The 11752-nt window shown below is 43.2% G+C and overlaps 1 protein-coding gene across 1 annotated transcript; it reads left to right on the top strand.

The window, feature by feature from the left end:
- Nucleotides 1-8225: 8225 nt before the first annotated feature.
- On the top strand, nucleotides 8226-9784 carry LOC118095546 (vomeronasal type-2 receptor 26-like). The gene is made up of 2 exons (XM_060281257.1): nucleotides 8226-8304; nucleotides 8874-9784. Exons 1-2 carry the CDS (start codon nucleotides 8226-8228, stop codon nucleotides 9782-9784), a joined length of 990 nt encoding a protein of 329 aa, XP_060137240.1.
- The last annotated feature ends 1968 nt before the right edge of the window (nucleotides 9785-11752 follow it).

Genomic DNA, 11752 nt, shown 5'->3' with positions numbered 1-11752 from the left:
CGTAGGGGGAAGAGGTTGGGTCTACCAAGGCTTCTGTGCTGGAAGAAAACGCGCCAATCGCCATTCGGAGGTTCTGACACCTCACCTTAAGGATGCATATTTACCGCTCTGAACACTGTAAATAATCAGCACTTAATAAAAGCCTAAAAAGACCATGCTGGAGTCGTTACTCTAGAGTAGCCATATCAGGCCCTCTGACACATGATTGTACCAATATTCCACATACACAACACTGTTGGGGCCCTTGTTGTGTGTGCTCTTAAGAGCTCTCTGGCATATTAGAGAGGGAGGTTTGGAAGAGAAATTCTTACTCTCTCTTTGCATAGTTGACACAATGGGGATTGCTCCAAGCACATTAACATTTGTTTTGATTTGCATCTGCCCTCATCCATCTTCAAACAGATATTCCCCATAAAAATACTGCCTGTCCACGCAATATACTGGTGAAACACAACTCTACTTTCCCTTTACATCTGCAGGTGTGGCTGTGGATGTCTTGCCTCACTAGTGGACTAGTTTAGCACCAATAAACATAAGTTCAATCAAAATATGACTGGTAACTGTTAGTGCACATTTCCCCAAACTGCATGGATGAGAGGAGGCCTGCTCTTGATTGGGTCCCACTCCCTCTGAAGGAGCAGGTATGCAACTTGGGGGTATTCTTGATCCGTTGCTGTCACTTGAGGCTCAGGTGGCCTTGGTGACATGGAGTGCTTTCCATCACCTTTTGCTGGGGGCCCAGCTGCAGCCTTATCTGGACAAGGATAGCCTAACTTTATCAGCCTGGATAAGTCAGTTGCTTAGAGTGTGGTGCTGATAGCACCAAGGCTGCAGGTTTGATCCCCATGTAGGAGGCAGGTGGTTGGACTAGATGATCCTCAGGGTCCCTTCCAACTCCACAGTTCTATGATTATATTAAACTTCTTTTTCCTGTGCTGCTGGAACCTCTAGGTTAGATTATTGCAATGTGTTATACCTAGGGCTTCCTCGAAAGACATTCAGAATCTTCAGCTAGTGCAGAATTTCATGACTAGGTTGCTTACCGTGGCAATACATTTTAAGAATATAACACCAATCCTGGCCCAACTGCACTGGCTGCTGATTACTTTCCAGGTGCAATTCAAAGTGCTGGTTTTGACCTGTAAAGCCTTAAAGCGCTCAGGACTGCAGAACCTGAAGGACCTCTAAAAACCAATTCAGACGCTGTGATCATCATCGGAGGCCCCTTTTTTGTGCCTCAGAGAGTGGCAACACAATAGTGGGCCTTTTCTGTGGTGGCTCCCCACTTGTGGAATGCTCTATCCAGGGAAGCTCACCTGGGAACTTCACTACATATTGCTGTACACCGTCCCTATCTCCTAGCATTGTGAGATTCCAGGGATTCCAGATGTGTTTCCTTTGGAATGAGCTACCACAGAGACTGTGGTGTCCTTATGATATATGGTTTATTTACACATATATACAACCTGGAGGGGTTCAGAGCATTAACACCCCAAGAAGGCCTTGTTTCTCTCATAGTCACACCCATGGATTCAAACAGAAATCAACCACCGCCCTGCCTCTCTGACTTCCCGGCATGAGAGAGGGAGGCCCACACCTTTGCTGTCCCACACAAAACCACTCCCGCTTTGGGGGGGGGGACGAGAATCTCATGTGGGATGGCATCTGATGGAGGTAGAAGAAGGGAAGAGTTACCTGGGATGCTGTTATGAGGGAGAGCTTAACCAAATGGCTTAGAGTAAGGGGCTATTGCTCAGTAGCAGAGTTCAGATTGGATACATAAGGGCCAAAGTTTTAAAAAGCCCAAGTTGCATGACAGAAACATCTCCTTGATACACCATGGATCATAATTGGCAGTACATGGGGGGAAGGGCTGGTTGTCTCGACCAGAAGAGTTTCACGTTGTATCCATTCAGAAAGTTAGACCAACTGTCCTAGGCACTGCTTCACTAGGGAGCAAGTCTTGGGCTATAGTGGGATGGCCTTGAAAAGACCACGTGTATGAGGATATCTGATGGAGGCAGAAGGAGAGAAGGATTGCCTGGCATGCTATTCCTATTATTATTATTATTATTATTATTATTATTATTATTATTCTAATTCTTATTCTTATTCTTATGAAGGAGTAATGAAGGAGTGCTTAACCATCAAGCTTAGAATGAGGAGATATAGCTCAGTAACATAACTCAGCTTTGGTTGCATTAGGACAGGGTTTCCCAAACTAAGGCCCAGGGGCTGGATGCGGCCCAATCGCCTTCTAAATCCGGCCCAGGGACAGTCCGGGAATCAGCATGTTTTTTACATGAATAAAATGTGTCCTTTTATTTAAAATGCATCTCTGGGTTATTTGTGGGGCATAGGAATTCGTTCATTTTTTTCTTCAAAATATAGTCCGGCCCCCCACAAGGTGTGAGGGACCGGCCCCCTGCTGAAAAAGTTTGCTGACCCCTGCATTAGGACAAAGTTTAATTGCTAACATCTCCAGTTAAAAGAGTTCCAATTGAATGAAAGAAAAATGCTTGATTGCTCCTCAGGGTAGACTGTAGTTAGATAGAAGGGTTAATGGTTTGACTCAAAATAAGGGATATGCACATCCACAATCCTCTTTCTATGGGTTGGCCATGTGTAAAATTGTATCAATTCAGAAAGCAATACTCAAGGTGAGAGGCACTGCTTCAGAAGTGAGCAGATCTTGGGCTACAGCTGGATGGCACCGACATAGCACTTTGCGTGTACTGAGAATTGAGAACTTGAGCAAAACAGATCCTCCACCCTGTAATTTTTTATAATTATTGATCAGCACCACTACTTCTAAATATCCCCTGGGAAATCAGAGGCCCGGCACAATAACAGCCACAGAAACAGCCCTTTCCAAATATGATGATCCTGTGTTCTAGTCTATATAGGCGCCTGTCCTATCAACTTACATGAACCCAGTTAGGAAGGTGGATATGATGCAGGCACATAGCTCCATGCAGCCAAGTTTCCCTGTAACTGCAGCCAAGACTGAAATTGTGACTACAGGCAAACATGATGGCTTCCAGATGCAGTTCAGCACAAGAATGGTTAGCGCTCCACCTGCTTTTCCTGCTGCTGTTGCTGCTGCATTGTTCTTCTAGCAAGAGTTTGAACTCCTCCTCATGCACATTGAGACAAAAAATTCAAATCAATTCATATGGTCCTCTGGCAGACATGATCATTGGTGTATTTGTATCCGTTACACAATCAGACTTCAGAATAAAGAAATTAACAGAGGACCCCCAATTCTCTGCATTATATGCTCGGTAAGTAGTTACTTATTTATCAGAAACAATTCCACTGGGCCCACTGATCATTCTTGAGTTTATTAAATGAACCACTGCATCAGTTTCTGTCTTTGCTTCTCCTGGAAGCCTTCTAGGATACATTCAGACCTATTTCCCACCCCTCGAGTTAGCAGAAATAAAGCCATTAGCAGGCTAAGGCGCCAGATGTGGCTGATCAAATCCCTCTCTAATACTTGGGATCAAGAACAGCTTTCATTACCACACGTTTACATGGAAGGAAAAAAATTCTAGTGGAAGCTTGAGTGATCACAACCTTTAAGCTGTGCATGATTATTGGGGAAGCAAATCTCGCTGAATAAAAGAAGAAGAGGAAGGTTTCACTTCCAAAGTTTTTTTTTTTAAAAAAAAGGCATGCAGCAGCATCAGGGCTACAAGCTGCACTTTTCATCTGGCAGGAGGACAGAGCTTAGCTGGTTTCCACAAATATATCATCATCTTCCAATAGGACAACTCTGAACCTGGGGGACACAGGCATTGCATTTCCCATAAAATAATCACTCTTGTCAGTTGCTATTGGCTTGGGATTGCATTAAAGGAACCATTGAAAATACCAATCATGCAGAAAGCAATGAGGGAGAAAGGCAGTAAAGAAAGAAAGGGAGAGAATGTGAAGGAACATCCCACTCCTACTACCCTCCCTCTTTCTCCCTCTCTTAGGCTCAGATTCCAGGGACACTAAAAAAGGCCTTGTGTCCCGCAGGTAAGACCACCCTTGTCTAATGTTTAGTTCTTCTCCAGGTTCAATTGGGAATACATTCCCATGAAAATTTCATGTTTCAGAAATGGAAGACAAAGAAACTAAACAAAAAGTAGGCGTGGACTCTGTATATAAGAAGTTGGGAACATACAATCAGCTTCACTCGATTTTATATTCCATTGCATTTGTGGTTTTGAACCTAGTTAAATAGGAACAGAATTAGAGCTTGACTGAACTTGGCACATTAAGAAATTTTGGTTCGAAGGTTCCCATATCCAAACCCACCAATTCATCCATAGCACAACATGGGATTTCTTGGACTCCACCATTCACATACATCTAATCAAATTCTATTAGGAGACTGCTGTAGTTTCATTAGTTGGAATAAAATGTTCCTTTCCTATGGGTTGCAAAATTCAAGGTACATAGATTTACAAATCAAAACTGAAACACAGTTGTTTCTCTTCCACCAGTGTTGCAATCATTCTTTGTCTCATTGCAGTCTGATCCCGAAAAACTACCAACATGTTCTTGCCTTCATCTTTGCCATGCAAGAGGTCAACAAGAATGCCAAATTCTTATCCAACATCACACTGGGATCAACATTTTATGAGAATGCTTTTAATCCTTTGCAATCTTGTTGGAACACTCTTGCTCTTCTTTTTGTGGGACAACAAAATCCCCCCAATTACCACTGTAATGGGGAAGATAAATTAATTGCCGTCGTTGGAGGGCTCACCTCCCAAAACTCCCTTCAGATGGCCAATATATTAAACACCTACAAGATTCCACAGGTATGTTTGTAGATACATAGATACAACCACAAGGGCAGACATACACAGGGAAACCCCAAAAAGCATCCAGGTTTGCTTTCAATCCCATTATATTATGTTTTCTACACCTATGTCCTACATTAGACTTGGTATGGGTACATGATTATGTTAAAGCTTCATAGCTATGTGTAGTCTACACTGCCATCTGAATTAGCATTGGGATTTCGGGGGGGGGGGCAAAGGTAGCAATAATACTAATAACCAAAGTTCTGATTCTTCCAAACCTGACAATGCCACAAAGCATGTAATCATGGGAGCATCCAGCCTCCTATTTAGAAACTTCTCTTACCCTGAGACTTAATAATGCCAGGGGTGTAGACTTTGAAAAGTAAGACCAGGTGGTTAACCACCACAACACAGACGTATTCTTTCTTTGAAGAAATAGATGGTCTTCGGATTCTAAAAAATATGATGCCTTTCACTTTAGCTCAGCTATGGCTCCTTGGATCCAGTGCTGAGTGACAAAAGGCTCTTCCCTTCCTTCTTCCAAATGGCCCCCAATGAAGAAGCTCAGTATGATGGCATTGTGTGGCTCCTCCGGAAGTTTGGGTGGAACTGGATTGGCCTCCTTGTTTCAGATGATGACAGTGGAGAAACCTTCCTTCGTACTCTTAGACCAAGGCTTTTCCAAAATAATCTTTGCATTTCTTGGACACTGGTGATCCCACTAGTGACAAAATGGTTACCTAATGAGCTACTTCAACAAAAACTGAGACCAATCATGTTTGCTCTCACACAGAGGCAGATGAATGTGATTCTCGTCTATGGAGACAGTCAGTCTCTAGAGGGTTTGAGACTGGTTTTAGTCTCCTGTGAGGTTTTATCTATGTACCCTGTACAGAGGGTGTGGATTACAACAGCTCAATGGGATTTCACTGCAGTGCTGGCTGGAGACAAATTCCCTTCCATATCCTTCAATGGCACCTTGACATTTACACTCCACTCAAATCCAGTTCCAGGGTTTCACGACTTTCTACAGACCATAAATCCATGGCAGTCAAATCTTAATTTCATCCAGGAGTTCTGGGCCAGTGCATTCCTCTGTTCATTCTCAGATAACAATCTAATTGAGACACTGCGGGAACACTGCACTGGGGAGGAGAAGCTGGAGAAACTCACTGGACCTGTGTTTGAAATGGAAATGTCCAGCCAGAGCTACACCATCTACAATGCCGTCCATGCAGTAGCGCATGCTCTCCATAGCATGTATTCATCAAGAGCCAAACAGAAAGTACTGGTTGAGAGACGGATGCCGCCCTGGCAGGTACTGCCAATTACTCTCCTCAATGTTAGAAGCAAATGTTATTATTACTGATTTGTATGTTGCACAGCTGAGACCTGGCATGGAGGAGAGGCCTTGGGGATTTCCCCTGGTGAATTCTATCATTGGGAGGGACATTATCTCAGTTAAAGGCCACATGCTTTGCAAGCTGCACATTCAAACTCTTGAAATTAATCCATCCCAGGATTCTCCTACTTGGGCTGCACAAGAGGCAGGGGTGTCCTCTGGTGTCAAAATTGGGTTGAAACCTCGGATGTATGCCCTGTAGCACTGTGGCAATTCAAAGTCGACAGTTCTGGGCTACAGAGACCAGTTGTTTGACTCAGCACATGGCAGTTTCACATATTAATTGGGGAATTTTTTTGAAGTACCCAATATATATGATAAATTGTAGTAAGAATACAAAGGTCCACTTTGCAAATGAGAGAGAGAGAGCGTATTAGCCTCCAAGGATTGTGTTGTTGTTTTTCCCTGCAATCTAGCTTCACTCCTTCCTGAAGAACATCCACTTCAACAACAGTGCTGGGGAAGAAATCTCTTTTGATGAGAAGGGGCAGCAGGCAGGTGGCTATGATCTCCTCAACTTGGTCACATTTCCCAATGAGTCTTTCCAGAGAGTCCGAGTGGGGAGGGTGGACCCTCAGGCACCCCCAGGAAAAGAGTTCACAGTGGATGGAAGTGCCGTTGCATGGAATCCCAAGTTCAAGCAGGTGGGTGGGACTATTTCTTATTTTAATCATCATCTTTTATTAGAAGATCAGGAGATCCAGGAAAACAGAGATGGCTACAAAGGAGAGGTGTGAGGAGACAAGCTCTGGTACTTACTGATGAAATACTATCTTTGTTACTTTGTTCAAATTTGTTGATGCAGAGCTAGTTTGAAGCTAATTTGGAGTTCAGGGATAAGAACAAAGTATTTATGAGTAAGGAATCTGCAAGTGTTTAAAGCTCTTGAAAAGGGCCTGTTGTGCTCCAAAATGTGTTGTTGGGAACAATGCGGAGCCTAGGTAGAAAGAAAATCACCTACCACCTGAAGTGTGTGGTCACTAATGTTGAAGGACGGAGTGGCTGGCGATATCCTGTGCCAGGATGTTGGTCTCCATCAGGCTGATTGTGAGGCCAAACTCCATGCAGGCTTGGCCATAATGTGTGGGATGAAAGCATCCCAAAGGCTAAGGAAAGAGCTGCTGCTCAGAAGGCTATGGAAGGCTATATGTGTTGTCATATGCCTGAGGCGATTGATTGGTTGATTGATTGATTGATTGATTGATTGAATTTATATATAACCCTATACCCAGAGATCTTTTTTTTAATCATTATCCATCATCATCATCTTTTATGGATGGATGGATGGATGGATGGATGGATTGAATGAGTTTATATACTGCCATATAACTGGAGGTCTAATACAAAGATGTATTAGCAATGTGAACGAAGCCTACGTGCATTGTAGATTTTATATTTATTAATTCTTATTTGAACTTTTAAAGAGAGTGTCTTGCATAGTTTTATAGGAGGAAAAGGGGAACTTCTTAACGGGTCAAATGACCAGGGCTATCTTCCGCATAACTTTAAAAATGGGAACGAGAGTTTAATTCCCACAAAATGGTTGGTGAAAACTTCCTTGGAGAGGACTGTCAAGGTTGTGTGATCTGCAGAGAAAATATGTATAGCAACCATATTAAATATCTTTCATCACCAACAACCAGAACTAACTCATGATGGTCCTTCATTCCCTACTCCTGCACACCTAAGAAGGAGAAGAAGCATTTGCTGCTGGGTCCTTATCTCAGCTCTCCTCTCCCTCCAGAAGGGAATCAGGCTTGGGTTATGAGGAATCAATCTATCAGGAAGGAGAATGTTGGCACTAGCTTCTCTTTGCTATTCATGCATCTGCTGGGCTGGCCAAATAGTCTGGGGACAGCAGAAAGAATCTTTATCAGGGGGCCTGATATTTTCAGTCCTGTGACCTTTCTGCTGCATATAGATGACAATAAGATTTATTCCACTCAAAATCTCTTGCTTGTCATTACCATTAGATGCTGCCCATTTCCACCTGTGTTGAGAGCTGCCACCCTGGACAGAGTATGTTTGCTCAGCAGGGAAAGCAAATGTGTTGCTATGACTGTGTTCAGTGCCCTAAAGGGAGGATTTCAGTCCAGAAGGGTAAGTGAAGGAACCCAAGTCAACTGGAATTCCCATCTTCCTCTCCAACACAGACATTCATGTCTTAGTCTTATTATGTCTGCTTATCTACTGTCATGGATCCCAAGCACATGTGTTTATATTTTACTGATACATATTGTCCTTTCCTCTCGCCTCCTCTTTCAAGAGTATATTGTGTGAAAGTACATCCACATGGGAGTAACCACCATTGAAATCAGGATGACATACATCTGGGAAGAAATAATTAGGATTGCACTCCATAGATTCCCTTTTGTCAGCATTCAACCTGCAGCCAACAGATTTTCATCTTCACTTACTTACTAGTAGAGCTAGACATGTTTAATGGGAAAAGACTGAAATCAATCAGTATACCGCAACCATGACAAATAAATATGAATGGATTAATTAGTACAGCGGAGATGCTCATGGAGGAACCATCACTTAGTTGAAAAAATAGGCTATGGTTCAACAGCTCAGTAATATTTTTTGTGCACAGCATAATAGACAGTATCAATAAAATTAATTTTTATCACTTCCAGAAATGCTAAAAGCATGCTTCTCACTTTCAGATGCAGATCAGTGTGAGAAATGCCCAGACGATCGCTACCCAAATGCCTTTCAGGACCAATGTGTTCCAAAAAAAATAAGCTACCTATCCTATGAGGAGCCCTTGGGGGTGATTCTGGCTTCCTTGGCTCTCCTGCTTTCTCTGGTCACGCTTGTTGTGATGGGGACCTTCGCTCTGCACTGGAACACTCCCATTGTCAAAGCCAACAACTGGGGAATCACCTGCACCTTGCTCTCTTCTCTGCTTCTCTGCTTTCTCTGCTCCTTCTTATTCATTGGCAGGCCTACAAAGGTGACCTGTGTCTTGAGGCAAACCGTCTTTGGCCTCGTCTTCTCCATTGCTGTTGCTTGTGTGTTAGCCAAAACCCTCACTGTGGTTTTGGCATTCATGGTCACCAAGCCTGGAAACAGCATGAGGAAATGGCTTGGGAAGAGGCTGGCAGGATCCCTTATCACCTTCTGCTCTCTCATTCAAGCTGGCATCTGTGTTGGGTGGCTGGCATCCTCTCCCCCATTCCCAGAGTTTGACCTGCACTCCCAGGATGGGAAAATCACAGTGCAGTGCAATGAAGGCTCCGACATCATGTTCCACCTTATTCTTGGCTACATGGGTCTTTTGGCCATTGTGAGCTTCTCTGTGGCTTTCTTTGCCAGGAAGTTGCCTGATACTTTCAATGAAGCCAAGTTGATTACCTTCAGCATGCTGGTCTTCTGCAGTGTTTGGCTGTCCTTTGTCCCCACTTATCTGAGCACCAAAGGGAAATACATGGTGGCTGTGGAGATCTTCTCCATCTTGGCCTCTACTGCTGGCTTACTGGGTTGCATCTTCCTCCCCAAAATCCACATCATTATATTTAGGCCAGATATGAACAGTAAAGAGAGGTTAGTAAGGAAGAAGGATGACCATAATTGAGAAGGTGAAAGAGATGCCATTAGCCAGGGACCTTAAATTTGTTTTTATTTCCCTTCTTGCATCCCATCCAATGAGTTCATGGTGGGATAGACTGAGAGATGGTATCTGACCCATAGTTGAATGGGGATTTGAACCCAGTTTTCCTAGCTCATAGTACAACACAGTAATCACCACATTTATGTTGAGACCATTTTATTAATAATAATCTCTGGAAACAATAACATCAGCTAGAAAGATATAGAATGCAATGCCTAATAAAAAATAGATTCGACCCCTTTTCCTATTAGAAACCCAACTTTAAAAAATCAGGAAAAGATGGTGATATGCAAAAATTGGATGGAAGCGGGTATATTGACTTTGGATCAATTGATAGATGATGAAGGTGAATTTTTAGCATGCTGTGTTTTATGAGATAAATATCAGCTAATGGATGTAACCAAATAGTAACACCTACAGCTTCAACATTTGTTAGCAGCTTTGTTTTGGCCAGCAGCATTTTCAGCTTCTGAGACACTTTTTTTAGAAACCTCTCTCTCTCTCTCTCTCTCTCTCTCTCTCTCTCTCTCTCTCTCTCTCTCTCTCTCTCTGTGTGTGTGTGTGTGTGTGTGTGTGTGTGTGTACACACATACACACACACACATAAAAACAAAAATCAATTTGATATGCAGATATTGATATATATAAATGAAATAAAGGAGGCTCCTAAACTACTGGGCAGTGTTTAAACTTATGTTACAGGAGTGTCATTGCACCTTAAATGATGACTTGTTCAACAGGAAATATTTGATTTGTATTAACTAAAGCAGCATTTTGTTTGAGATGTAATAAGGATAATGCTTCTTTAAAAACACATGTATTTACAATGTCCTACACTTGGGAGAAGGCAGTGGATTGTATAAATATGACTGTAGAGAGAAAGCTGAAGTTCTCAGAGGATTATACTCTTTAGAACTGCATATCTACCATATGGAATTTGCAGTTGGACAATGTGAATGGATTCTCTGTGCCCTTACTATGGCCAGGGTTCAAATCCCCATGCAGCCATGAAGCTCACTGGGTGACCTTGGGCTACTATCTTGCAGCAAAACCTACCTAACAGGGTTGTTGTGGGGATAAAATGGAGAAGGTAGATAACCACATGTGCCACATTTGTGCTCCTCGGAGGAAACGTTGGATATACATGTAATACTAAATAAATAAATAATAACCCACACCATCCTCCTTGGGCCCAGAGGTCCCCAGGCAATCAGAAGCAATGATCCTAATTCTCCTTGGTGGCAGCCTTACATCCTTAGACTATTCCTAATTTGACTCCCTCTGAGGGTTTTGTCCCTACGCCACCAACACTGCACTTGAACCATTCGCTCACTATTTATGTTTGCTGTCGGTTTCTCCACTTGATTCTTCCATTCTTCTCTGGCTTAGCAGAAAGGGGTGGGGATCATCATCAATGAGACAAGTTTCATTTTGCCTCACATCTTCAGGTATATGGAGCATTTGAATCCTGCTGCTGCTTCCAGGTGAGCTAATTTTAAACCTAAAGCAGAAGATTCTGGTACAGATGTTTTCTTTATTATAAGGGGAAATGCTTTGTCTACATGATCAGCATATGCAGTACAAACTGGCATGTGTTTTTACTCATAAGTAAGAGGGACCCAGGTGGCGCTGTGGGTTAAACCACTGAGCCCAGGGCTTGCTGATCAGAAGGTCAGCAGTTTGAATCCCTGTGACGGGGTGAGCTCCCATTGCTTGGTCCCAGCTCCTGCCAACCTAGCAGTTCAAAAGCACTTCAAAATGCAAGTACATAAATAGGAACTGCTACAGCGGGAAGGTAAACGGCGTTCCCATGTGCTGCTCTGGTTTGCCAGAAGCGGCTTTGTCATGCTGGCCACATGACCTGGAAGCTATACGTCGGCTCCCTTGGCCAATAATGCGAGATGAGCACGCAACCCCAGAGTCGGTCACGAC

The sequence above is a fragment of the Zootoca vivipara genome, chromosome 13 (genome assembly GCF_963506605.1).
Source record: "Zootoca vivipara chromosome 13, rZooViv1.1, whole genome shotgun sequence".
Lineage (NCBI taxonomy): Eukaryota > Metazoa > Chordata > Lepidosauria > Squamata > Lacertidae > Zootoca > Zootoca vivipara.
The sequence above is the reverse complement of the archived record's forward strand: the minus strand, read 5'-3'. Positions and strand labels throughout refer to the sequence as shown.